At 37.3% G+C, this 26502-nt stretch overlaps 7 protein-coding genes and 1 non-coding gene across 15 annotated transcripts; 3 read left to right on the forward strand and 5 right to left on the reverse strand.

Moving 5' to 3' along the window:
* Nucleotides 1–1262: 1262 nt before the first annotated feature.
* Nucleotides 1263–3453, reverse strand: AT2G23348 (uncharacterized protein; the record flags this gene model as incomplete). Of its 4 annotated transcripts, none has more annotated exons than NM_001335843.1 (2): nucleotides 1263–2110; nucleotides 3288–3428. In NM_001335843.1, the coding sequence occupies one exon, from the start codon at nucleotides 2094–2096 to the stop codon at nucleotides 1824–1826; it is 273 nt and encodes a 90-aa protein (NP_001325215.1). In that variant the 3' UTR covers nucleotides 1263–1823. The 4 variants fall into 4 exon arrangements, with proteins under 4 accessions (NP_001325215.1, NP_001325214.1, NP_001077948.1 ...); NM_001084479.2 differs by having other exon boundaries at nucleotides 1309–2134; nucleotides 3288–3453; NM_001335845.1 differs by having other exon boundaries at nucleotides 1470–2309; nucleotides 3288–3335.
* MIR844 lies at nucleotides 2672–2856 on the reverse strand. The gene has a single exon (NR_140658.1). It is a non-coding gene; the product is annotated as a microRNA ath-MIR844 precursor (primary transcript).
* On the forward strand, nucleotides 3436–6868 carry PAB4 (poly(A) binding protein 4). The gene is made up of 9 exons (NM_127899.4): nucleotides 3436–4027; nucleotides 4240–4358; nucleotides 4443–5099; nucleotides 5197–5274; nucleotides 5368–5457; nucleotides 5539–5673; nucleotides 5775–5942; nucleotides 6026–6208; nucleotides 6302–6868. The coding sequence occupies exons 1-9, from the start codon at nucleotides 3730–3732 to the stop codon at nucleotides 6560–6562; spliced, it is 1989 nt and encodes a 662-aa protein (NP_179916.1). The 5' UTR covers nucleotides 3436–3729; the 3' UTR covers nucleotides 6563–6868.
* Nucleotides 6869–9114: 2246 nt separating this feature from the next.
* Nucleotides 9115–13417, forward strand: AT2G23360 (filament-like protein (DUF869)). Its single transcript, NM_127900.4, has 6 exons — nucleotides 9115–9452; nucleotides 9888–10009; nucleotides 10347–10461; nucleotides 10565–12518; nucleotides 12601–12649; nucleotides 12739–13417. Exons 2-6 carry the CDS (start codon nucleotides 9941–9943, stop codon nucleotides 13246–13248), a joined length of 2697 nt encoding a protein of 898 aa, NP_179917.2. The 5' UTR covers nucleotides 9115–9452; nucleotides 9888–9940; the 3' UTR covers nucleotides 13249–13417.
* AT2G23370 (cyclin delta-3) lies at nucleotides 13388–15670 on the reverse strand. 2 transcript variants are annotated; one of them, NM_179709.3, is made up of 11 exons: nucleotides 15437–15670; nucleotides 15217–15300; nucleotides 15041–15115; nucleotides 14916–14958; nucleotides 14781–14838; nucleotides 14517–14684; nucleotides 14374–14436; nucleotides 14200–14294; nucleotides 14011–14092; nucleotides 13814–13924; nucleotides 13388–13728 (listed from the first exon to the last, which is right to left on the reverse strand). In NM_179709.3, the coding sequence occupies exons 1-11, from the start codon at nucleotides 15537–15539 to the stop codon at nucleotides 13588–13590; spliced, it is 1023 nt and encodes a 340-aa protein (NP_850040.1). In that variant the 5' UTR covers nucleotides 15540–15670; the 3' UTR covers nucleotides 13388–13587. The 2 variants fall into 2 exon arrangements, with proteins under 2 accessions (NP_850040.1, NP_001324172.1); NM_001335846.1 differs by having other exon boundaries at nucleotides 15217–15612.
* CLF (SET domain-containing protein) lies at nucleotides 15613–20907 on the forward strand. Of its 2 annotated transcripts, NM_127902.6 has the most exons (17): nucleotides 15613–16153; nucleotides 16431–16523; nucleotides 16608–16909; nucleotides 17014–17175; nucleotides 17313–17397; nucleotides 17593–17727; nucleotides 17828–17875; nucleotides 17948–18019; nucleotides 18101–18801; nucleotides 18903–19053; nucleotides 19153–19376; nucleotides 19456–19587; nucleotides 19713–19803; nucleotides 19903–19950; nucleotides 20054–20182; nucleotides 20277–20354; nucleotides 20444–20907. In NM_127902.6, exons 1-17 carry the CDS (start codon nucleotides 16091–16093, stop codon nucleotides 20636–20638), a joined length of 2709 nt encoding a protein of 902 aa, NP_179919.1. In that variant the 5' UTR covers nucleotides 15613–16090; the 3' UTR covers nucleotides 20639–20907. The 2 variants fall into 2 exon arrangements, with proteins under 2 accessions (NP_179919.1, NP_001324816.1); NM_001335847.1 differs by lacking the exons at nucleotides 15613–16153; nucleotides 16431–16523; nucleotides 16608–16909; nucleotides 17014–17175; nucleotides 17313–17397 and having other exon boundaries at nucleotides 17535–17727.
* AT2G23390 (acyl-CoA) lies at nucleotides 20886–24167 on the reverse strand. Of its 2 annotated transcripts, NM_127903.5 has the most exons (11): nucleotides 23935–24167; nucleotides 23667–23813; nucleotides 23320–23502; nucleotides 22943–23224; nucleotides 22573–22694; nucleotides 22402–22468; nucleotides 22142–22192; nucleotides 21873–21925; nucleotides 21496–21706; nucleotides 21241–21411; nucleotides 20893–21148 (listed from the first exon to the last, which is right to left on the reverse strand). In NM_127903.5, the coding sequence occupies exons 1-11, from the start codon at nucleotides 23995–23997 to the stop codon at nucleotides 21089–21091; spliced, it is 1410 nt and encodes a 469-aa protein (NP_179920.1). In that variant the 5' UTR covers nucleotides 23998–24167; the 3' UTR covers nucleotides 20893–21088. The 2 variants fall into 2 exon arrangements, with proteins under 2 accessions (NP_001323779.1, NP_179920.1); NM_001335848.1 differs by having other exon boundaries at nucleotides 20886–21148; nucleotides 21496–21925; nucleotides 23935–24149.
* A 162-nt stretch (nucleotides 24168–24329) lies between these two features.
* Nucleotides 24330–25935, reverse strand: AT2G23400 (Undecaprenyl pyrophosphate synthetase family protein; the record flags this gene model as incomplete). 2 transcript variants are annotated; one of them, NM_001335849.1, is made up of 5 exons in its annotated part: nucleotides 25732–25929; nucleotides 25185–25422; nucleotides 25029–25096; nucleotides 24823–24942; nucleotides 24499–24778 (listed from the first exon to the last, which is right to left on the reverse strand). In NM_001335849.1, exons 1-5 carry the CDS (start codon nucleotides 25887–25889, stop codon nucleotides 24499–24501), a joined length of 864 nt encoding a protein of 287 aa, NP_001318273.1. In that variant the 5' UTR covers nucleotides 25890–25929. The 2 variants fall into 2 exon arrangements, with proteins under 2 accessions (NP_001324149.1, NP_001318273.1); NM_001335850.1 differs by having other exon boundaries at nucleotides 24330–24942; nucleotides 25732–25935.
* Nucleotides 25936–26502: the final 567 nt, after the last annotated feature.

Genomic DNA, 26502 nt, shown 5'->3' on the forward strand with positions numbered 1-26502 from the left:
CTAACAACTAAAGCTCTAAAAATTATCGTAACCACTAAAAGTGATTTGATAGTTTTTTTCTTTTTTGAGGATTTTATAATGTGGGGACAAAAAATAATAACATTTGCTCATTCGGTTTTAGGGCAGAGTTGGTCGGCAAGATTCTTCGGTGATTCTGATATTTGTTTACTGTACACATTGGCCAATACCAAAACGTGAAAGGTGAGGAACCGTTAAGATAACGGGTGATATGTGAGTCTAAAGATTAACGCAAAACTTGTGACCACAAAAGATTCGGACACTAGACAACAACTTCTCTTCAGACATGTTCTGTGTGATCCCCCACAAGTTCAACTGACCAAAAAAAAACGAGTGAAAAAAGTATTAACTGAATGTGAAATTTCGGTGTTTGGATTTTCTTAAATCCAAACATTTTCGTATGCCTCATGATGAGCCTTAGACGTTGAGATTTACTTTCTTTCTCATTCTCTGACGTTGAATCAAAAGATGAAACAAAAGGGATAAATGGTATACTACTTATTCACGTTTTGAAAACATGATTCTGTTTTTTTTTTCACAATTCAAAATATTTTACGTTTAAAAAAAAATTATTCTGCTATATTCCTTTATACCACTATTGTGTTAAAATTATAACTAGAAACACAAAAAGTCTATAATTAGTTTTTAAGCGTTTTATAATTATTTTACGAAAACTTTTTCCTGTTCAATATGTTTCGCTAACAATTATTTAGTTATTCCGCTATTTATCATACATATTAGTCAAGCCTAATAATGTTTTCCTCCGCCTTTTCAATACTTAACCAAAATTTCCGCCAAAATTCGTCAATAATGGTGAAACCGTAAATAAGTAGTGTATTTTTGGGTGTGGTTTAAACTTTAAACAAATAACGTAATATCATGTAAAACCGCTTGTTATCATAAGTGATATTTTTAACATAAGCATAAAATTCCACTATTTTTCAAAAGAATTATACAATAAATAATCTAACTTATTTACAATTTTGCAATCTATTTTTTTTTAAATGGTAAGAGTTAAACTATTTAGTGCATATGTACCCTTTTTTCATTGTAGAAAAAATGAAACAGTAAAAGATTTATGCAAATGGTAGCTGAACAATATTTAGCTTACTAGTGCCCATTGTACCGACAAATTCAGCAGCAAGGAATATAAAGATATTTTGGTTGAACCAAAGCAAGAAGTACCGTAAAAGAGAGTACTTTGGTGGATAAACAAACCAAAGAATGAGAAAAACATTATTATTTATTGGTTTGTTAATCAAAAGTATGGTTAAATGAGAATCAAATACCCAAGAATCTGATAACTTAACCCATCAACAAAAGCAGAAGCTGATTCTGGTTCTGCACAAAGACAGAGAGATGTGCACTTACAAAGGTAATCCTTGCCGCGTCCCCTAAGTTCTCAGAAGCTTCTTAAGTTTACTAGGCTCCATTACGACAATTAGGTGAAGAAATAGAAGAAACTAACAATGGTCCATAAAAAGGGTATAACAATAGCTTAGCAAGTCTTCTAGGTTGGTTCTTTCTTAGGAACTACTGGAGATTGGTGTCTTCAAATCTCTACACAATGTCCACATTGTTCTTATTGAGTAGATTTTGCACTGGATTTAAAGTCATGAAAATGGTTCATCCTTAACTCAAGTCGATAGAAGTGACACAAGACCGTCACAAGATGTGAACATAGGAGGAATGTAGAATCATTTGTCCTCAAACTAACAAAACTTTTAACAGAAACATTCATTACAGAATAAAGAAACTAGATGAATTGTTGTGCTATATAGTCACAACTCTAGCATGATAGTCAACTAGATTAGAACGAAAACCATAACCAAAAGCTTCAAGATTTCAATCCATGCTATCACATATCCATCACATGAGAACCGGACAAGTGAATGCCAATGCCAAATATTATAAGAAAATCTAACAAAGCTATAATCTGAAATATCCTCATAAGCCTCATGAGTCAATGATATAACAGAGACATAAATTGTTCGAAAAGCCACAAGTAGGAACGTATAACCTGAGCATAGAAGTGCATACAAAGCAATTTTCAATCGCCTTTTATCACATGAAAGCATGCAATTCTGAGCTGCTGAAAAGGGAAACAAAAGATAACCTGGTAAAAGCCAATGACAAACAATATGATGATTATTTTAGTAAAAACTGGACTAGTGAATGCCAATGACAAACTATAGGACGATTAGTATAAGAAAAGCATTCTGTTAGAAATATTAACAGGTGCAGAGAGCTCTCAGTTCTTTCACTTCGTATTAACACAGCAAAAACTTCCACTGCCAATGAGAAAAGCAAAAACGTGCCATAAGATTTCAGGTGTGTGTCAAGCAGCTTTTGGTTTTCATTTCACAATGACCAATGCATACACTTTCATAACGAATTCAACTCCATTTATAAATCTTGTTTTCCAACAGCATAGATCAAAGGCTAACATCAAATTATTGAAAACAAGGAAACCAAAGCCAACAAAGTTATAATCTGAAACATCCTCATAGCCTCATGAGGCTGTCATATGACTTTGAAAAGACACAAGCAGGAACGTATAACCTGAGTATAATAAAACTGCATACAAAGCAATTTCCAATTGCAATTTATCACAGGGAAAGTATGCAACTCAGAGATGTTGAAAAGGGGGAAAACAAATGATCACCTGATAAAAGCAGCGTCCTTAGACAACATTGAAAAGAAGAACTAGTAAGATGGCTTATAAGCCCAATGCGTAGAAGAGACCACTCACCCTCAAGATCCAGCTTATAAGCAATCTTACCATTCCTTCTCTTCAATGTAAAAGATTCATTAAACCAACTGCAAACATCTCCTTCCTAACCATCATGAACTCACTCATCAACACTCTACTACTCCACTTTATTGCTTGCACATAACAATCACCATAGCTTAAACTAACTTTCCACATTAAACCTCTAGAACTAAAAATGCTCAATTTCAATACTCAATAACCAGAAAAGTTACAAACTTAACAAACCAAATCAGATGTAGTTTCACCTATCATCAAATGAAAAACAGAGACAGAGAATTTGGGTTTCTACTCTAACAACTAGAATTCTCGATAACAAGAAAAGTTACAAACTTTACAAACCAAACCAGATATAGTATCACCTATCATCAAATTCAACACATTTTTAGATAGTTACTCTCACACTCGTAATCATTGTACATAATCGAAAAAGAGATTAGAAACAAAAATACTCGAATTCAAACTTAAGCAGTCACAGTAACTTCGTGCAGGAGCTTACCGGAGATGAATTCATCATAAACCGGCGACGGTAGCGGCGGAGCAAAGCAAAAATGCGATGATTCATGGAATAGGTCTCAAAAGTCACGAGAGGATCACGTGAGATATCTTGAAAAGAATCGGACGGCTAAGAATAAAGCAGACTAATTCTCTTATCTATCTCTAACCGTTAAATAAAAACTAAAGTTTTAACCTTTTAACCTGGGACTAGGGTTTTCAGATTTCACTACTCTTGTCGTGTAAGACTTGAGCAACTATATAATCTCAACTTTTCTCAATCACTATCCGCTGCGGTCTCGCCGTGCTGCCCACAACAATCTCCGACTTCGTCTTCCTCATCTATCATCGTCGTCGTCAACCTTATTTATCTCTTAATTTATCATTAAAACCAAAAAACCAAAAAAAAAGCCTTAGCTTTCGTTTCTTCAATCCCAGCAAAAAAAATGGCTCAGGTTCAAGCTCCTTCTTCACATTCTCCTCCTCCTCCTGCTGTTGTTAACGACGGGGCTGCGACGGCTTCTGCTACCCCTGGAATCGGCGTCGGCGGCGGTGGAGACGGAGTCACTCACGGTGCTCTTTGTTCTCTCTATGTCGGAGATCTGGATTTCAATGTCACCGATTCTCAGCTTTATGACTATTTCACCGAGGTGTGTCAGGTTGTATCTGTTCGTGTTTGTCGTGATGCTGCTACCAATACTTCTCTTGGTTATGGTTATGTCAACTACAGCAACACCGACGATGGTTTGTGCCCTAAAAATTTCCCCTTTTTTTTGTTGATTGATAACATTTGATATTTTGGTAAAGATCTGATTTTTCGGTTTTGGAATCATTCCTTTGGCTAGTTTGATTGATGGGTTTTGTTTGATTTTGTTAATAGATATTAATTTACACGAATTTAAAATGTTGACACTGATTAGGGATTTTGTTATCATTGTTGTTTTTTGTAATGTCAGCGGAGAAGGCAATGCAGAAGTTGAACTACAGTTATCTCAATGGGAAGATGATTCGGATTACTTACTCTTCTCGTGACTCTTCTGCCCGTAGAAGTGGGGTTGGGAATTTGTTTGTAAAGGTATATTCTTTGTTTGATGTCTCTTATCTAGCAGCTTCTCTTTTTGTTTGATTGCCTAATTATGTATTCTTTCTTTATGTGAAGAATTTGGATAAGTCAGTTGACAACAAAACTCTGCACGAGGCGTTTTCCGGGTGTGGGACTATTGTGTCCTGTAAGGTTGCTACTGATCACATGGGTCAGTCTAGAGGATATGGGTTTGTGCAGTTTGACACTGAGGATTCAGCTAAGAATGCTATTGAGAAGCTGAATGGGAAAGTGTTGAATGACAAACAGATTTTTGTTGGACCTTTTCTTCGTAAGGAGGAAAGAGAGTCTGCTGCTGATAAGATGAAGTTTACTAATGTTTATGTGAAGAATCTTTCGGAGGCGACTACTGACGATGAGTTGAAGACTACTTTTGGTCAGTATGGTAGTATCTCGAGCGCTGTAGTTATGAGGGATGGAGATGGGAAATCCAGGTGTTTTGGATTTGTCAACTTTGAGAATCCTGAAGATGCAGCTCGTGCTGTTGAAGCTCTCAATGGAAAGAAGTTTGATGATAAGGAGTGGTATGTGGGTAAAGCTCAGAAGAAATCTGAGAGGGAACTTGAGTTGAGCCGGAGATATGAACAAGGCTCAAGTGATGGTGGAAACAAATTTGATGGGTTGAATTTATATGTTAAGAACCTTGATGATACCGTCACCGATGAGAAGTTGCGCGAGTTGTTTGCCGAATTTGGTACAATCACCTCTTGCAAGGTCAGCATTGTTTGTTTTCCGCATACATAATAACATGAGAGATGCAATTTTTTTTGTCTCTTGATTGATCGGAACCTCATACTTTTGTAACAAACAGGTTATGCGGGACCCTAGTGGTACTAGCAAAGGATCAGGATTTGTTGCCTTCTCTGCTGCCAGTGAAGCTTCAAGAGTGGTAATTTAAATAATCCTGTGTCAAGACAATATTAAATTTGTTTTGAGCCTCTATTTTCTTTCTTGATTCAATTTCTTTTGGGGTCTTCTGCAGCTGAATGAAATGAATGGTAAAATGGTTGGTGGCAAACCGTTGTATGTTGCTCTTGCACAGAGGAAAGAAGAAAGGAGGGCTAAGCTGCAGGTAGTACTTCCCACCATAGATAAACAACCCCTACGTACACTTATGTTTGCTATGTCTCAAGTCCTTATGTTTCTTTTTCAGGCACAGTTTTCTCAAATGAGACCTGCTTTTATCCCCGGTGTGGGTCCTCGAATGCCAATATTTACAGGTGGTGCTCCAGGTCTTGGACAACAGATTTTTTACGGTCAAGGACCTCCACCAATCATCCCTCACCAGGTACCATTTTGTTCTAACTGACCACTATGTAACTCTGCTTGAATATGGGACTCTTTCAATCAATAAGCACTCACTTGGTTCTACTTAAATCTGTGATATAGCCTGGATTTGGATATCAGCCTCAGCTGGTTCCTGGAATGAGGCCGGCCTTTTTTGGTGGACCGATGATGCAGCCAGGTCAGCAAGGTCCACGACCAGGTGGCAGACGGTCAGGTGATGGACCCATGCGCCATCAGCATCAGCAGCCAATGCCTTACATGCAGCCACAGGTTAGTTTATAAAAAAAGGAGAATATGTCTTAAATCCCAGATCAAGATGAATCTATAAGTCTTTGCTTTCTTCTCTCCTCTAGATGATGCCAAGAGGACGAGGGTACCGGTACCCTTCTGGTGGTAGAAACATGCCTGACGGTCCAATGCCAGGAGGAATGGTTCCAGTTGCTTATGACATGAATGTAATGCCGTATAGTCAGCCTATGTCCGCTGGTCAATTGGCTACTTCCCTTGCTAATGCTACACCTGCTCAACAGAGAACAGTAAGTCTCTCTCAATACCTCTTGACTTGCTGCTATGTAGGAGAAAAAATAAGATTACTTACATTCGATATGTTTGTTTTGGGGTTTTTGTAGCTTCTTGGTGAGAGTCTATATCCATTAGTGGACCAGATAGAGAGTGAGCACGCTGCGAAAGTGACTGGTATGCTTCTGGAAATGGATCAGACCGAGGTTTTGCATCTGCTCGAGTCACCAGAGGCTCTAAATGCCAAAGTTTCAGAGGCATTAGATGTGTTGAGAAACGTGAATCAGCCATCTTCACAGGGAAGTGAAGGCAACAAAAGTGGAAGTCCAAGTGATCTCTTGGCTTCACTTTCCATCAATGATCATTTATGAGAAGCTTTTGTTCGAGTTTTTTTTTTTACTTTGACTCTCTTCCTCTCTATCTCTCTCTCTGATTGACAAATTTTTGCGGGAATCTATTTGCTGTTTTAGACTTTTTTTGCTCGATATGATTGTTTCTGTTTTGACTTCTTACTTTTTTGGGTTGACTTAAAAAAGGATGGTTTTATTTTATTTTGTTGGATTATATTTTACTGTTGCAAAATTTTGCGCTCAGTTTAAAACTTTTTATGATTGATTTAAGTTTTTAGTTATTTGTTGGTAATTGTCAATTTTGAACGAGAAGGTGATGAAATTAGGATATGTATAGTTCATTAGCTAATTAATCCAATTTTAGTTTTTCACAAATATTAACAACTGATTATAAATGTATCATTTTTTGTGATTACCAATTTTCATAATTCTAAACCAATAGTAAATTACTTTGTAGTAAAATCAACACAAACTCATGGACCATGACTCGTAAAGAAGATAAAAACAAGTGGTACATTTATAGAAAAAATCTTGATAGCTGTTTTTTACCTTGTCGATGTGGAACTTTTGATTTTGTAGAGGTAGAGATTTCCACATGGATATGGTACATCTCAATATTAAGTTAAGTTTATGTGTATGTTTTGGAAGACAAAAAAATACGAGAAGAATATTTATTGCATGCAAATCTATAGGATGATGTTGAAGAAGATTAGAGACCAATGGAAACAAAAATTGTTGGATGCAGACCCGGCCCGTTCATAAAGCAGGTGAAGCACTTGCTTTAGGCTACACAATATAAACATAATCTAAAGGCCATATTTCAAACTTCTCTGTTTAGTTTGTTGGTTTAATTGTCCACGTCTAAGTCAGATGTTGTGAGTTCGAATCCTTACTTATACCTTCCATTATAGTGGTTTTCTGGCATTTAATTTCCATTCCTATTATTGTTTTTTTGGTTAATTTCTTTTTTTCTTCCTTCACTTAATTTTTTATTTAATAGTATAATTTCTTTTTTCTTTGGCAAAAAATACCTTTGATATTTGGTTTTTGTAATCTGTTTTTTTAAAAAAATAAGAGATTTGCTTTTTATTCAAAAAATAATAATAATTTTCTGCAAATAATTTTGAAAGTTAATTTTCATAAAGTGTAGAATATTTTACACTTTTGTTTTTGGTAAAAAAATATTTTACACTTAATTAAAAATATGTAATTATTTTTAGTACCTTATATGATATCTTAATATAATTTTTATTGTTAAAATTTATATGAAAGTATGTTTTAAGAATCTTTAAGCCACATAAAACATAGGACCGGCCTGGTTGGATGTATGTGGTATCAGATCTGAAAAATTGTCTACTGTATGTTGCACCAGCTCCGACTAAACTTTTTAAAAATCTAGGACGTACAAGCTAACTGGACCCAATTCTTTTCATAGAAATCATATCGCTATGACTATGATTGAAAAAATGTTATAGTTCAAGATTTTTTGGTATGGCCAAAATTTTTTACCACATACAAATCTTTAGATACCTTACCATAGAAGAGACTTAGTCAGACTTTTAGTCATCCAACTAGAGCGACGAACAAACTATATCGCGAACCGGGTAGGATATGTGCATAGAACTTTTAATTTTTTATCGAGACTTACAATTTTTTTTTTTGTTAGTTGGCACATTGGAAAAAAGAGTGAATGAATAGTGGATGCATGTCTATTAGACGCAACTCAAACTATTTTGTTTCAATTGGTTCATGTTATTCATATACAAAGATTGTTCACCTAAAACTTAGTTGTCTAATTAAATCGTTAATTGGGTCCACAATTTGAAGTTCTTTCTAAACAAAGAAGGCGTAAGCTTGTTAATAAAGTGATTAGCAAAAAATACATCTTAAGAGCTAATAATTAAGGAAATGTTGGTTAAGACTCCTTCCTTAGCAAGAAGAATCTGCTACATAAACAGAAAAAAGAAACTACAAAACTTTAAGGCCAAAACATAGAAGGAAAAAAAAAAAAAGAAGATATAAAAGAATCATTCAATATACATATTGAAATGGATAATTATTTTTCTATTTGATATTGAAATAAATAATTGTTGTTAGAACGATACATTAAAAATATAGATTATGCAAAATGATAAGTAACATTAATCACAATATACTTGTATGATCCAAACAATCTATGGAGCAAGTTTAATTTCTTAAAAAGCTCCAAACAATTTCTTCTTACGGATTTAGCTTTTATGATCTCCACCAAATAGTAATCAATTCACATTTTAGAAGTTATCATATATTAATTGAAGAGTAGTTTGGAATTGTGTGATGACAACTACTATTTTGTTGTTGGATTAATTTTCTAAAAATGAAAAATAAAAATAAAAATACTGATTTTATTCGACAATCTAATTATTTATTAGTTCAAAGTCAATTTTCAATTCTAAAAGAAACCAACCTCTTAACTCTTAAGATAGAGATGGTAAGGTAAACAACAAAAACACTTTTCTTAAAGTTGATTAGATTGCACACTTAACTCAATTAATTATTCATTAAGCATTATGCATTCCCCACTAATCACTAATCACTCTTTCAATGAAAAATCAGCTTAAAATGTTTAAATATTAGAATTCCGAGGTTCATGAAATTCATAAACATGTTTCCCTTAAAATACAAAGTTTTTTCATTAGTGATATAAAATATTGTACGATCCAACGTTCATTAAGCGTACGTGGCCCATTTCGATCAGATCCTACCCGACACATCCTCTCTCTACACAGAGTCTCACTCTCCCTCTAAAGTTGTTTTAACTCTTTTTCTTCCTTAACCATTTTCATTTGTCTTCTTCATTTCCTCTTTCTCTGTTTTTATAGTCTCCAGTGTTGTGTTCTTGGAGAGGATCGGTTAAGTATTGGTTAAGAAGGTGAGGAAAGTTTTGATCTTTATGAATGGGTTTTCTTCAAATCTTCTAAATGTGGCTAGATAAAAAAGATGACTTTATTGTGATTCGTCATGGGTTTCTCTTTAAAGTCTTAAACTTTATGAATTGGATTTTTCTTCTTTTTAGTGTATTGTGCATGTATAAGCCATTGATCGAGATTAGCTCATGCTTTCTATTTATACATTTGTAGGAAGAATTTTGTTTGTTCTGTGATTTGGGAATTTTTAGGACAATGAGAGTTTTTTGTCCTCAATCTTGGGTTTGAGTCACATTCGCTTGTAAATGTTGGTCCATTTTGAGAAATGTGGGATTGGAGAAATCAAACAAATCAAGAAAAAATCTGTGTCTTTTTATGGGTTTAGTTTATGTAAAGATGTTTTAAAGTTTTTCTGTTTTTTTTTGCTTTCTGTGTAATAGGATGTTGTGAAAAGTTTCAAGAGTAGTTGTGTGTGGCTTGTTGGAGGTAATAAATGGACCATAAAGCATGGCCTTGGAAGAAGAAATCAATGGAGAAAACCGTTGTTGAAAGCAATGGAGAGGTTAGTGGAAATGATGTTGATAACATTAATGTTTGATGTTAGGTTGGGGAATGGATCTTCTTTGCTCATTTATGTATCTTTTAGAGATGTTAGGTTTAGTATCAGAGTGTGATCTGTTTGACATTCATGTGTTGTTTAGCTCATTGTGTTTGAGGTTAAACTTGTCAAGAAAAATCCCTCAAGCTTTGTGATGTAGTTTGAGACACCCATGATTGTGAAACTTGTGTAATAGCTAAGATTATCTTGATGAGTTAGGTTTTTGACTCATCTGCTTTTAGCCGTATTTGCTGATTCATGAGCTTGATTGTTCATTTGTTCTTGGCATTCGACTGAGAAGGTTGTGGCTGACAAGATAGAGCTGGAACATCGCGTGAAAAGTCTAAATGATAAGCTTAACTCTGTGGAGGCTGAGAGCAATAAGCATGAGACTGAGGCGCAAGAAGCAATTGTTGGTAACTATACTGAATCTTAATCTACAAACCTTATTTTCCTCGATTTTGGTGCTCTTCACGGTCTCATGTGGCTTCCTGTTCCATTTGCGTTTTGTGTTAACAGGCTGGGAGAAGACAAAAGCTGAAGTAGCATCTCTCAAAAAGAAACTTGATGAAGCTTTGAATGAAAAACACAGGAGTGAGGAAAGGTCGAGTCACACGGATGCTGGTCTAAAAGAATGTGTGCAGCAGCTTCGTTTTGTTCGTGAGGAGCAGGAGCGAAGGATGCATGATGCTTTGACAAAAGCATCACAGGAGTACGAACGGCGATTGATTGTTATAAAGACGGAATTGGCAGGTAGTGGTAAGAGGCTTGCTGAAGCAGAAGGCGAGAATGCTCAACTCTCAAAGGCTTTGTTAGCAAAGAACAAAACTGTTGAAGATTTAAACAGAGAGAGGGACCGTATAGAGGTTGATTTCAATTCTTTGGTGAGTAGTTTAGAGTCGAAAGAGAAAGAAAACGTTTCATTGAGATATGAAGTTCGAGTGCTGGAGAAAGAGCTCGAGCTTCGGAATGAAGAGAGAGAGTTTAGCCGTCGAACTGCTGAAGCATCGCATAAACTGCACTTAGAGAATGTGAAGAAAGTTGCAAAGTTAGAATCAGAGTGTCAAAGGTTACGGGTTCTGGTCAGGAAACGGTTACCAGGACCCGCTGCTCTTTCTAAAATGAGCAATGAAGTAGAGATGTTGGGAAGGAGAAGGGTCAATGGAAGCCCTCATAGTCCGATGATTGATTCCGAAAAAATCAATAACCTTACTGAACAATTATGCTTACTGGAAGAAGAGAACAAAACTCTAAGGGAAGCCTTAAACAAGAAAGTCAGTGAGCTTCAGTTCTCGAGAAATATGTATTCTCGAACAGCGTCTAGACTACTAGAATTCGAGTCTCATCTTGAAGAATCTTCTAGAGGTACAAACATTGAGCCAAGCAGGAGTAGCAATGTGTCACATGAAGTCTCTCTTGCATCCGTAACAGAGTTTGACAATGATGATAAAGTTAGCTGTGCCGATTCCTGGGCTTCTGCTTTACTTTCAGAGTTGGACAATTTCAAGAACAAGAAGGAAATGGGCACGAGTTTGGTTGGAACCCCTAAAGCTGCAGAGATGAAACTAATGGATGATTTTGCTGAAATGGAGAAGCTTGCAATGGTTGCTAGTACAATCGATAACCGACCTGGAAGTTCTCCTATTTGTTCTTCTGATTCTATTTCAGCTACTGGTCCGGTAGAGAACGAATCTAATGAGAATTCATCAGAAGCAACTAAAACTTCTGGAACAGTTTATTCATTGAATCCTGATGCATCTCCCAAAGATGATATCAAGTCAGATTCGTTACCTCAATCTCTTCATATAGTCTTGAAAGCGGTAATGGAGCATAAGCATATCACGCAGAGAAACACTGATGAAGTACTTGAAGATATCAGAAAAGCTCTGTCAAGTGTAAACCATTCAAGCTTTTCTACAAACCATCAGGAGACTAAGACTCTTACTGTGGAGGATAGACTGGATATGGAGTGTAATATCAGCAAATCAATTCACAGAATCATTGACGTTATCGAGGGAGTCAGTCTTAAAGATGAGAGGCATGTGTCCAACAGAGAATCAGAAAGGCTTTCAGGTTACACTGCTCGCGTCTTGCAATGGAAAACTACAGAGCTAAGTAGTGTATTGCAGCGATTTCTTCAAGCTTGTTACGATCTATTAGACAGAAAAGCAGACATGAAGAAGTTTGCTCAAGAGCTAAGCTCTGTGTTGGAATGGATGGTGAACCACTGTTTTTCTCTTCAAGATGTTTCAACCATGAGAGATGAGATTAAGAAGCAGTTCGAGTGGGATGAATCACGGAGCGGAAGCGAAGTTGATATTGGAATATTTCGTCAGGTTTCAGAAGCAGAGAAGCTTAGAACGGAAGATGTTTCCTTTTTGGCTTGCAAAGATCAGTTGATTGAAGACAAACCTGGTAATCAAAACTTGTCGCGCAAAACGGTTGAAGAAGAGGCAAATGACAAAACAGCGAGGTAAATATGAATGCTTAAAGACTTCATGTCAGCAAAATCATACATTTTATCTCTGATGCATCCAATGGTTTTCTTGTTGCAGTGCTTCAGAGAACGAGCTCAAGCTGGAGGAAAAACAAAACATGCGAACCGTAAGTTACAAGCAGAAGAAAATCGATACCATTACATTGAGAGTTGTTTTTGTCCAAGACCAATCTGTTTTATGTGTTTGATGATTCAGGAATTGGAAATCGCTGCTGCTTCAGAAAAGTTGGCCGAGTGTCAAGAGACGATTCTAAACCTGGGAAAGCAGCTCAAGGCATTGACTAACTCAAAGGAAACAGCTTTACTTTCAGAAACACTCATGTACGACGTTACAGACAAATCGAACAACCTACCTGATGCACAACCTTCACATGAGACTACTAAACCAGAGAAGAGATTGACCAGCCAGAGATCATCTCTTTTGGATCAGATGAAGGCAGAAGATCACAACACCGGGGAATCCAAGGATCAGAAACCGCAAGCAGCAGATAAAAACGGAAAGGGAGGAAACAGCTCTGTTTACAATGAAACCATTGAGGCACTAGAACAGATTCTTCTCTCAGACAAAAGCAAAGGCTCCGACTCAAACTGCTTTGCCATTGTTCCTCAGAAAAAGACCGGCGGAGTTAAGAGCCTCTGGAGAAAGCTGTTGGGGAGAAATAAGAAAGGTAAGAGCAAGAAGGTCCCTAATCCATTTGCCAACTAAGAAGATGGTGGCATCTGTCATCTAGACTATAATCTAATACCTTAATCCTGTTTCTTTATATGGTCCCAAAGACCCAAACTATGCAAACTAAACTGTCATTTTCTAGATTTTTTTGGCAGTATATATATAATCTCCACGTAGAGTATTACTCTATAAGATGATCATTCTGCTTTATTCCACTTTTAGTCTCAGAAAGGATACAATCAGTAATCTTGACCCAATGAATCTTTAGCAGGGTTAATGTAAATCTTCAACGTAGACACTAAATGCATAAGATCATTTGATATAATGTCATCTCAGGTCTCAAAAGAACAAATTGTGGCCTTTAAAAGAGACTTCTCAATCTCTGTACAGAACAAACTTGGCGATGTCGTTAAGTCCAGCTTCCTTGTAGCACTGAGCAACCCGTTCCAGTGATTCGTCCCATGTCCCTTCAAGTGACGCTAGATTCAGTAAGAACGCAGCCTCGTCCAAAGATGCCTGAGAATTACAAGTTTTGTTTCAAGCCTTTGTATCCATAAGCATGATATGAGTATCTGATAATGAATACAGGCAAAGAACAAACCTGAGCCATTGGCTTTCCCCTGTCTATATCCCGTTGTTTTCCTTCTCCTGTAACTCTCTCCTTATACTGCGCAATTTGCTCTTCTCCCCACTCTGCTATTTGAGCAATTTCCTGGGAACCCGTTTCATATGTTCAACACTTTTTTCCCTTCTCTTTTCGATTACCAAAATTGCTTGTCGATAGTCAAGGAATTGTACCTCATATCTGCATCCTAAGGTCCACCACGAAGATTTCAAAGCACCCCTAGCTGCGTCTTTCGCTTCTAAGTTACGCCCAAGTCTACAAAATATATAGAGGTCTTAGAGTTTTCTAGAAAGGACGTAAGCATTTACCTGGGGGTCGTTCACAAGGGAGAAAGAGGGATGATGAGAAAGGATCATACGAACTTCAGTAAAACTTTTGCGTTGAAAGCGAATGGCCGGGCAAATCCGGGAAAGTTCCCTCTCTTTGTATAAAACTCGGTAGCCACCAAAGCTGAAACCTTGTATTAGCACGTGAAGATAGTTTAAAAAGAGAAAACACGTCAACTACAACAGGATAGATATAATTACTAGCCTTACATGGTCTCCATTCTCGATATGCCGAATAACTTTTCGTTCAAGAGAATCTGGAAACAATCCAACCTGAATTACAAAGCTAATAATCATATCCCAGTATCCATGTGCAGAAAAGATTCTGATATTAACAGGCTCAATATATGTACCTTTCTTAAAAGATAGGCATCTAAATCCATCAGTCTTGAACTGGCAAAGTCACCCTTACTGTAAAGTTTCTTCCCAGCTTCACCAGCAGCATTGAAGATTTCTTGGCTGCATTCTTCGGGTTTGGAAACATCTTCTTCCACCAATATTCTGTGAATGAACTGATCAACCTGAATGTTGGCCAATGAAGTCAGATATGAGAATGAACACTCAACAAAAATAACCCTAAATTAACGCATCAGTAATGCTATAAAAAGACTCATTACATTATTAGCTAGAAACCAAACCCCATGTTTCTGAACTTCCACCACAGGCATCTCCATACTGCAAACACCACAAACAATGATAAGCTACAAAAGAAGAGAAACATGACGATATTAAAAAAGCAAGGAGGATCTAACCTAGAAGGAGCTGTTGGCCACCGTAATAGAGCAATTGAAGAACCTGAAAAAGGAAAGTCATACAAACTTAATATGAAAGTGTTACAACCTCAGATAAGAACTTATGTACAAGTCCAGAATCATACCCGGGCTCATTTTCACCAACGGAATAGTAAGAGGTAACAAGCCTTGCTTGGCACCAGGAGAAACTATGGATTTACCTGATCCAATGTCATTACCACAAGCAAAAGTCACCATTCCGCAAGTTAACAAACAAAAACTTCGAAAATACGATCAGCAAGTCAGTGTAAGATTGATTTACCTCTAGCTGTGAATATATTCAGCAGCTGCATCAGATGCTTAGGAGGCTGAGCTTTTGCTATATCCTTAATGAAACATTCATGTTCTGCACATAATCAATCGTTAACTTCGATTCACTGATTGTTCAAATTCGGCACCGTAAGAATCATAAACCAATCTCAAGCCATCGCACAGCTTCCAGAAGTTGCAAATGAAATAGCGAAGATGTGAATCCCTCTCACCAGATAGTGAAGAAGAAGAGCAAAAGGATCTGGCGAAGTTTCTGCTGCCATGGAGAAGTATCAGTCTACGTTTCCGTCCGAAAACCGCCGCGCCGCGATGCATCTCAGAGTTTTCCGATCGCCGTACTGTTTCTCGTCCGATGAGATTACAGAGAGACTTCGAAAAGCTGTTGCTGAAAAAAAAAACAAAAAATAAAGCCCAAACAAATAGGGTTTAAGAGCCCATTAAATCAGAGCCCAGCAACGTTCGTGTTTGTTTTGTTCAGTTGATATAGAACCAGTCTCGAACTCTAGTAGATTCGTTGTCTCGAGCTACGTGATATTCCGGTAAACCGTCGCCGGAGATGTACAGTAGATAATTCAAATCGAGCTGCCACGTCGCTATTTTCCCACCAACTTTTTTTTTTTTAAATAATTGGAAAAAGTTTCTAATTTACACGCTTCCCAATTCGTAAACAATGTTCTTTAAAAGTAAAACGAAATTTTTTTTGGATTTGAAGATAAAAGATCCAAAATAAAAACAAAATTGAAGATAAATTTTTAGGGTTTATAACGACCCGCCAAATTCCTTCTCTCCTCCAACATTTCAGATTTCGCGACCCGGATCTTAACCCGGACCCGCATTTGTTTCGGTTCCGATCTGGTTTCTTGACAATGGCGTCAGAAGCTTCGCCTTCTTCTTCGGCCACCAGATCGGAGCCACCCAAAGACTCTCCGGTGCGTCAATCGTTTTTTTTTTTTTTCTTACTTTCTAAAAATGGAACTTTTTTCTTTGTGCTATTGAGGCATTGACTTTGATTTGCTTTAGTTTGAGTGAAGAGAACGAAACTCGATGGCTTGTTTGAGCTTCTCTATATGCTCGTTTTTAGATCTAGAGATTGCTGGATTGTGAGATATGAAGTTGTTTTTGGGTTCGTTTAGGAACCATTTTTGCTGCAATTGATAGTTTCTCTCATTGAACACTGTGTAAAGGAACCTCATTTTGATGTTTCAGGCGGAGGAGAGAGGTCCAGCTTCTAAGGAAGTATCAGAAGTAATAGAATCGCTAAAGAAGAAGCTTGCAGCTGATAGGTGTATATCAATAAAGGTTGCTATTTTTGTTTAGTTTTTTTTTTGTATGTTTTATGTGTTTCTGAATCTGATTGTTAGAAATTGATGTGTTTGTAACCAGAAAAGGATTGATGAAAACAAGAAGAATTTGTTTGCTATTACTCAAAGTTTTATGAGGTCTTCTATGGAACGAGGAGGTAGCTGTAAAGATGGCAGTGATCTTTTAGTTAAGAGGCAAAGAGATTCGCCAGGTATGAAAAGCGGAATCGATGAAAGTAATAACAACAGATATGTAGAAGATGGACCTGCCAGTTCAGGAATGGTTCAAGGATCTAGTGTCCCTGTCAAAATTTCCTTACGTCCTATCAAAATGCCTGATATCAAACGTTTGTCACCTTATACCACATGGGTTTTTCTGGACAGGTATGTTGACATTAATGTCGCAAGAGTACTTGAAAATATTCAAGTTGAAATGTAAGCCCCTCGCATAGTATCTTAACGTTATAATCACTCTTGAAATGATGCAGAAATCAAAGAATGACTGAAGACCAGTCTGTAGTGGGTCGAAGGAGAATTTATTATGATCAAACTGGCGGGGAAGCGCTTATCTGCAGTGATAGTGAAGAGGAGGCCATTGACGACGAAGAAGAAAAAAGAGATTTTTTGGAGCCTGAAGATTATATTATTCGGTTAGTATTAAATGGCAGGAGTTTAATCATTCTTGCATTTTGGTCTCTTAGTGTGAATCTCTTGTCTGCTATGTCAACTGTTATGCTGGTTTGTTCTCACTTATATTGTTGGATTAAATTTCCCTTCGTTTCTTCAGCATGACCCTTGAGCAACTAGGTCTTTCAGACTCAGTCCTGGCGGAACTAGCAAGTTTCTTGTCTAGAAGTACTAGTGAAATCAAGGTATCAACAACTTTTTTCTCTGCCTATTGCTTGTGTGAACTATCATGTGCTATTTTCTTTAGAATCAAGCACTTCAGTTGTAGGATTTCAAAACAGAGTGAGGGATGCATTGTTTAAGGAAATCCAATTAGTATTGTTCCAGCCCTTTCCCAATTGGCTTTTTGCAGAGATATGAACACCGACCATCTTATACAGGCAAGACATGGAGTGCTTATGAAGGAAAAAGAAGTATCCGAGAGTGGCGATAATCAAGCAGAGAGCTCCCTTCTCAACAAAGATATGGAAGGAGCATTAGATTCTTTCGATAACCTGTTCTGCCGTAGATGCCTTGTTAGTCCATTTGATTTTCTCAGGCTAATGTTTCATGGGTTATTGCTTAATGATCGAGCAAACATTGGTCTCTTTTTAACTTTTGTATGCATCTATGCAGGTATTTGATTGCCGGCTTCATGGGTGTTCACAGGATCTCATTTTTCCGGTGAGTTTAGTGCCAACCGAAAAAATCTTACTATAACTTTAGTGTTACTTATCTAATTTTATGGATTTTTAGGCTGAGAAACCAGCTCCATGGTGTCCTCCTGTAGATGAAAATTTAACCTGTGGTGCAAACTGCTATAAAACGGTAAATTTGTTATTTTCTCGTTGCTAAGCTCATCTCCTAGAAAGACTGGTTTAACAAAAAGCGTTGTTTTCAATTTATCAGCTTCTCAAGTCTGGAAGATTTCCGGGATATGGCACCATTGAAGGTAAAACTGGCACTTCATCAGATGGTGCAGGTACTAAAACCACACCCACGAAGTTCTCCAGCAAACTTAATGGGAGAAAACCAAAGACCTTCCCAAGTGAAAGTGCATCGTCTAATGAAAAGTGCGCACTAGAAACAAGTGACTCAGAGAATGGACTACAGCAGGATACCAATTCCGATAAAGTTTCATCATCGCCAAAGGTGAAAGGTAGTGGGAGACGAGTAGGTCGTAAGAGGAACAAAAACCGAGTTGCTGAGCGAGTTCCTCGTAAGACTCAGAAGAGGCAGAAGAAGACAGAAGCCTCGGATAGTGATTCCATCGCCAGTGGAAGTTGTTCACCCAGCGATGCAAAACATAAAGATAATGAAGATGCTACTTCCTCTTCTCAGAAGCATGTAAAATCTGGGAACTCCGGGAAGTCAAGGAAGAATGGCACTCCTGCCGAAGTCTCCAATAATTCTGTGAAGGATGACGTTCCTGTTTGCCAGTCAAATGAGGTTGCGTCAGAGCTTGATGCGCCGGGTAGTGATGAAAGTCTAAGGAAAGAAGAGTTTATGGGTGAAACTGTATCTCGAGGAAGATTGGCTACAAATAAGTTGTGGAGACCACTTGAGAAAAGCCTTTTTGATAAAGGTGTTGAGATTTTTGGAATGAATAGGTGGGTAATTTTGATGTATTTAGCTACTGCTAAATTATCATTCTGCTTCAGGTTTTTCAATTTGTGGAATATAGTCATATGGATTCTTTGTTTCTTTGCAGCTGCTTGATTGCTAGAAATCTTTTGAGTGGTTTCAAATCATGTTGGGAGGTCTTCCAATACATGACGTGCTCGGAAAATAAAGCTTCCTTCTTTGGAGGTGATGGATTGAATCCTGATGGCTCTTCCAAGTTCGATATCAATGGAAATATGGTATATTAACACTAAACCTTTTTGACTTTGTTTACAAATTCCTGATAAAATCGATTTATTTCTCTTCGGATTTAATGCTTTAGTTTCTGGACTAACCAGGTTAATAACCAAGTGAGGAGAAGGTCAAGATTTCTACGTAGGAGAGGCAAAGTGCGGCGCTTGAAGTATACCTGGAAGTCTGCTGCATATCATTCAATTAGGAAAAGAATTACTGAGAAGAAAGACCAGCCCTGCCGTCAGTTTAATCCATGTAACTGCAAAATTGCTTGTGGGAAGGAATGTCCTTGTTTGCTAAACGGGACTTGCTGCGAGAAGTACTGCGGGTAATGTAATCTATGATTATCCACATCTGTATTTCTTAGCTTTGAATCTCATTACCAACAAACTATATTTTCTGTGTAGTTGCCCAAAGAGCTGCAAGAATAGGTTTAGAGGTTGTCATTGTGCCAAAAGTCAGTGTCGAAGCCGCCAGTGTCCATGCTTTGCTGCAGATCGGGAATGTGACCCAGATGTTTGTAGAAACTGCTGGGTCATGTAAGTCTTATTGGGGATGCAAATCCATCCTAATTGGTTTCTTAGAAAATGCTCAAGAAATGCAACTTTTTTTTTAGTAGTTCCAGATGCACTTATACTGTGTCTGAATGAATTTGAATGTGTAGTGGTGGGGATGGTTCGCTTGGGGTCCCAAGCCAAAGAGGCGATAATTATGAGTGCAGGAATATGAAATTGCTCCTGAAACAACAACAAAGGGTAAATACTTAGCCTTGTTAACTAAATATCTATGATCTGCAATCAAATGATTAAACATGAAATGGCTAAATTTCCTCCTCTTTTTTATGTTAATTTCAGGTTTTACTTGGAATATCTGATGTTTCTGGTTGGGGAGCTTTCTTAAAGGTATATTAGGTTCAAAATTTGTTAAACTGATAAGTCCTTCAAAGATTAATCTATGTTTAGAGTATGAACTTGCCTTAAGAACAATTATTTTTCCTTCTTACAGAACAGTGTAAGTAAGCATGAATACCTTGGGGAATACACAGGAGAGCTGATCTCACATAAAGAGGCAGATAAACGCGGGAAGATATACGATCGCGAGAACTGCTCTTTTCTCTTCAATCTAAACGATCAGGCACGTCTCAGCAGCTTTGAAATGTCCCAACTCTCTTTCTCTCTAGTCTCTAGGTTGTCTTCAAATTTTAAAATGTTTTTGGATTGTGCTGCAGTTTGTGCTAGATGCTTACAGGAAAGGAGATAAACTGAAATTCGCCAACCATTCTCCTGAACCTAACTGTTACGCAAAGGTAAAAATGTGAAAAGTGCAAGTTAAAGATACGGTTTTCGCATGATGGGTATGTTCTGTTTTTCCTCAAAATCTTTGTATCTGTTCAAGGTCATCATGGTTGCTGGAGATCACAGGGTGGGGATCTTCGCAAAAGAGAGGATACTGGCTGGAGAAGAACTATTTTACGATTACCGGTATGAGCCAGATCGAGCTCCAGCTTGGGCCAAAAAACCTGAAGCTCCTGGTTCTAAGAAAGACGAAAATGTTACACCTTCTGTTGGTAGACCCAAGAAGCTTGCTTAGCAACAAAAGAAACAACCATTTTTTTGTCAATTCTTTGGTTACAGGTGGAAGAACGCTTTAATCCTCATTACTCTCCACACGGAAGAACACATTGAAACAAATTCATACATTTTGCTGAGTCTAAAGAAAAATTGTATTCGTTGGATTAAAATTTCCTTTTTTCGTTTTACATTTCTGGATTATCATTTTATTGTACTGAGACTCGGGTTAAAGTTTTTAAATTACAGATGAGAAACTTGGTGAGCTTTGGAGCTGACATCAATGTGGTATTCCTCACACATCACAATCTATATAAATTAAATTAGGCGTCAGTGTACATTTGGTGATCAGAAAGTAACAAAACCAAATCAGAAAACGAACATGAGCAGCCAAATTAAAATGTACATTGACGCATAAACCTAAGAATTAAGATATACAAGAATGTTTGCGATAACCAAGATATAAATGCATCTATTCTATTTTCTCTTTGAAGGGTCCATCTTCATGCATCAGTCTGATGACATAATCCATCTGCGATGCACAAAGTTACATTGTTTAAGTCGATGATCCAATTACATAGCTATGTTTATATACTCTTTTAACACCATAACTTCAAAACATACCTGATTTGATTCGCGCACTAAAAACTCGTCTATGGCTTGCCTGAAACCTTCATCGAATATGTAATGGCAACTATATGTTTTAACGGGAAGGTAGCCTCGCTGAATCTTATGCTCACCCTGCGCTCCAGCTTCTACCGTTTTCAGATTAAGCTCTATCGCTGCTTCAATTGCCTATGAATCCCATTATCAGTTTGTGAGTTTTAATCAAGTATGTCTCGGCGAAAACTCTTGAGACTTTGAAACAACAAGACCAACCTGGTAATAGCATGCTTCAAAATGGAGACTAGGATAATAGGAGTCGGGACGACATCCCCATAGTCTCCCAAATAGAGTATCTCCTCCAATGAGATTCAATGCTCCTGCAACAGGTTCCTCGTTTTCTTCAGCTAAAACAAGCAATACCTTGTCTCCCAACTTCGATGCCATGTCGTGAAAGAAATCCCTTGTGAGATAAGGTGTGCCCCATCTAAAATTAGCCGGAAATCGTTAAGCATGTGAAAGGACAAACACAGGTAATGCATACACTTGACGATGACAGGTAATTGAATGTAAGTATGTTTATTATGCACAAAGACACATAATGTGTACTAATGATAAGAAAAACAAAAATGTCTCAAAGATAAAGACTAAACTTGTTATCAGTTGTGTTCCTGTAGAAATCATAGAAGGAATCCCAGTGCCTAGCCTGCAAAAACATTAGGCACAAACGATGAATCAAATTTTTAAGACACATATTAATATAAAAGCCCCATAATGTCCTTTATAGCATGTGCCATCAGTTCTAACCTCTGGTAGCAGATTGATATCCCATGGTTGATTATTTATAGCCATTAAAATGAAAAGATACCGCCAGGCATAATCAATTACAACAAATTCGTCTCGTGGCAGTTCAGTTACATACCTTTATATCATCTCCTTGTAGCCGTCTCATTTTCAAATTCTGGGTACCAATCTACTAGAGAAAAGGAGCATTAGAAGTCAGCAGCGTGCTTGAAAAACGCCACAAGGAACGGATAACGAAATAAGGCCACAATTCAAAAGTTGTATGGGAAGAAAAAAAGAGTAACCATTCCATTTTACTATTCACATGAGCAAAGAAACTTAAGAGACAAGAATAAATTGCACAATGAGGATGATATGAAAAGAGGAAACTAAACAAACCTTTTTGCGTTCCTGTCGGATATTTTTCCTTTTGCTTTGCTTCATGTCCATCAAGAACTCGTCAAAACTGAAGTATTAGAGATAAAAAAAAAAATGAACAAAATATAATAGCAACTACTTCCAATCCAGTCATTGTTAAGAACTAATATACTGGCAACTAACTTCAATTACTTTTTATAATCACGATTTTTCCAGTGGTACTGCATTCCAATCCTTTGTGAGAAGCCTTTCTCTTTCAATTTGTCCCACTCAGCTCCAGACGGAAATGTAATGTGCAAAGATGAAACTTGTAACTGCCAAAGCCCACAGAATACAACTAGTCTGTCAGCAGTCAGCAGATAGCATATGTTGAAAGCAGAACTCAACACAAGAGAACCATTACAGCTTCAAGAAAGTAAAATGTGAGATTGTTCCTATAGTAATAAGGATAGCTAATAAATAGTAGAACCTTAGTTCTGTATACCATGAGATCACAAGTTTAATCCTGTTCCAAGTCTTGTTTTTATCTATAACACAGATAGATTTCATATAGAGATCATACCTTTGATGCCAATTCCGTCATGGCAGAAACAATAGCATCAAAAACTTGCTCTTTGCAAGGATTATCACGGATAAGAATCCTAGGACCAGTAACTGGGGTGAAAGGAACACAACACTGAAGTTTAGGATAATATCTTCCGCCAAAACTTCGGTATGCATCAGCCCAAGAATGATCAAAAACAAATTCGCCATAAGAATGGCTTTTGAGATAAAGTGGAACAACACCCAAAATACTCTCACATTCATCCTTTGCAACAATGTGTAATGGCATCCAACCTGTTTCCTAATAACATTTTGCAGATAGAAATTCCCATAAGAAAGACAAACATCTATGCTTGCTTCTTTCGGTTGAAGAATAAAGGAAATTGCTTCACTAACCCGAACGGCACAACCAGTATCTTCTAAACTGGAAAGAAATCCATAACTTAGAAATGGATTATAGCTTTCAGGTTGAGAAGAATCCAACGCACATGCATCCCATTCAGCTTGTGGTATCTCAAATATTGAAGAAACAACTGATAGTGAAATCACCTTTTGCTTCGGCTTGTTTTCCAAAGCTTCCTAAACTCGAAACGAAACCACTATTAGAGAACTGATGATTTATCAACTAAAATCAACAAAGAAAATTGAAATGTTAAAGCGAATAATTTGGCACGAAAAGTTCGTAGCTAACAGCGTCTGAAAGCTGTTTACATAAAAAATAATCAACAAAGAGATTGAAATACCTCAATGTTTGATTCAGTTAGAGTGTAATCTCTAAGTGATATATCGAATTCCTTTACTTCCGCAGGCTTATTGGACTTCCAAAACATAGCAGTAACCGAAGATGATCGTCTTGAACTCCTAACATTTTCTTTCTTCCACAAATTTCCCTACAGAGAGATGATGAAGATGATGATGAGATTGAATTATCTGAATCCAAAAGTCTAATTGTATAGCTACGAATTCGTAAGAGTAAGCCATAGATAACATCATAGCCAAAGAAAAACTCACGCAGCGACGATGGAATCGACGAAGAGGAGGCGAAGGTTTGCAGTAGGAAAGTACAACGGCCATGGACGAAACTGGTTACGCGTCGGTGTGTTTGAAGAGGAACGTGAAAATGGAGTTCCGACGCGACGGCGACGGCGGCGGCTCCGGCGCTCAAGTGGAGTCACAGTGGTCGCTGATGATTTTTTTGATTCATGGGAATTTGGTTTATTTGCTTCGTGACGTGTCAATTTTGGGGTCTTCAGTTATTTTTTTGCGTTGTCGATAAGGTGGGCTATTGATTTGACAGCTAGGCCCATTAAATCGAGTGGACATGGACCTTTAAAGCCCAAACTATTTCCCGCAAAGACTGATTTTCAATTTTAGTGCTGTAGAACTAGGTTTCTGAGATATTTTCTTGTATAGCAAGATATTGATTTTTAGTAACAAACTGATACATGCGTAGAAGGAGAAGCAAAGACATCACTGATTTTATCCGATTTAAAGACATATATTACAATGAAACGTGAAACAAAGAGCAAGTAGTTTGATAGAAATTATAGATGAATAAAGAGGATGAAAGGTGGATCACACGCGACAACCAAATCGTCTTTCCCTGCCCTGATACGAAGCGAGGGCCTCTAGAAGCTTATCCTTATCGAAATCAGGCCACAATACCGGCGAGTAGAAAAGCTCGGTATAAGCAAGTTGCCACAAGAAGAAGTTACTAATCCTTTGTTCTCCACTTGTCCTAATCATTAAATCAGGACTTGGGAAGTCACTACAATTCGTTAGAAGCTCTCTCTCGATCAATGCCTCGTCTACATCTTCCTCTCGGATCAACCCTTTTTCTGATTTCTTCACAAGACTCTTGCAAGCATGCATGATATCAAATTTCCCGCTGTAATCTACTGCCATGATGAGATGCTTATTCTTGTAGCCTTGGTAGCTTCCTCTATCTCATGGATTTCTTTGAGGAGAGATTCAGGGATCTTCGTTTTATTCCCGATAACAGAAACGCGAACTTCCTTTCTGTAACAACAAGATAATTCTTGGTAATGAATAACCAGAGAGAATATGTCAAAACAAAAGAATCACAATCGAATTTGTATATATACCTTTGAAAGTATTGAATGTTGGACTTGAGGTAGTGGTTGAACAAAGACATTAAGCACTTAACCTCAAACTTATATAATAACAACAAAATTTGTTAGTGTCTATAATTGTATGAGAATATAATCTACTTGTGAGATCTACAATGTAAAATGTCACACCTTGTCTCTTCCCCAATTCTCTGTGGAGAAAGCAAAAGCTGAGACTGTATGAATACCCAACTCGAAGCAGACCTCGGCTATCTCTATAATTCGTTTAGTTCCAGCCTCGTGGCCTTGTGCCGTCGTCAATCCGTCTCGTTTGGCCCATCTCCGGTTCCCATCTAGTATGAATGACACGTGTCTCGGCATCAGCTCTCTTTGTAGCTCCTCCTCTCGGACAACACAAGTTGCCTCATCACTATACAACCAAAAAATTATTGCTAAAACACATATATATTGTCCAAAAATTCTTCCGATGTGGGATAATTCTAACAAAAGGCTCTCTCTATGTGTACTTGTGTAGTATAATTTCTGTTGATAACTAGATATTAACTAGTGATTATAAAATTGAAATTAAATTATGATTCTCTTCTCGGGAGACTTTCAAAAATACCATTTATATGATGTCACTCTTGTACAAAACATTTTACAAATTATAGATTTACAAAACATTCCACAAACATAACTTACTAAAAACTAAAAGTATGATTAAAAAACCGTAAACTACCGTTTCTCGTTGTCATCATCGTCTCGAGCGGCTTTGAATTTGATGAGTCCAAGGAGTTTTGTCAAGAACACAGGGAAACATATATAGCTTGTGATAAAGAGACAAGGGATGAGAAACAGAAAGGGGAGGGCTACTAGAGTAGAGAGAAGAGACAACATTCTTGTCCTTGCTAATGCTTAATTTGGCTTTGCTTTAATGTTAATTTGTTCGAGTTATTGAAGCTTTGTCATACACATATATATACTAAGAATTCAAAGACGTCGCTTTGATCAATCAAACTACGCAAAGACAGGTCTTACGTATTAAACTCTTCCGTGGAGAATCATTTATATTAAGTTAATCGATGTTTGTAACGGTTTATCTATCTTTTTCCAGCTGCATTAGGGCTTTGAGAACCCACGTGATTGGTTTCTTGTGTCACAAGACTTTTATTGGTTTCTTGTGTCACAAGACTTTTATTGGTTTCTTGTGAAACAAGCCTTTTTTGGTTTCTTGTGTCTGGTGCTTCTGAAGAGGATCGGAAAAGGAGACCCTTCTGTGCGCGACGGTGACTTTAGGTTTTGATTCATGGATTTTTGCTTCGTGACGTGTCACTCTCTGGGGACTTCAGTTGTTTTGTGTGGTCGAAAAGGTGGGCTAATATACTTTGATTTGACACTTAGACCCATTTAATCGAGTGAATTTGGATCTTTATCAATCTATTTCCCGCAAAAAAAAAGTGAATTGGTTTGAAGATGTTTTAATTAAAAAATCAGAAACTTTGCCTAGTTT

This window comes from Arabidopsis thaliana, chromosome 2 (genome assembly GCF_000001735.4).
Source record: "Arabidopsis thaliana chromosome 2, partial sequence".
NCBI lineage: Eukaryota > Viridiplantae > Streptophyta > Magnoliopsida > Brassicales > Brassicaceae > Arabidopsis > Arabidopsis thaliana.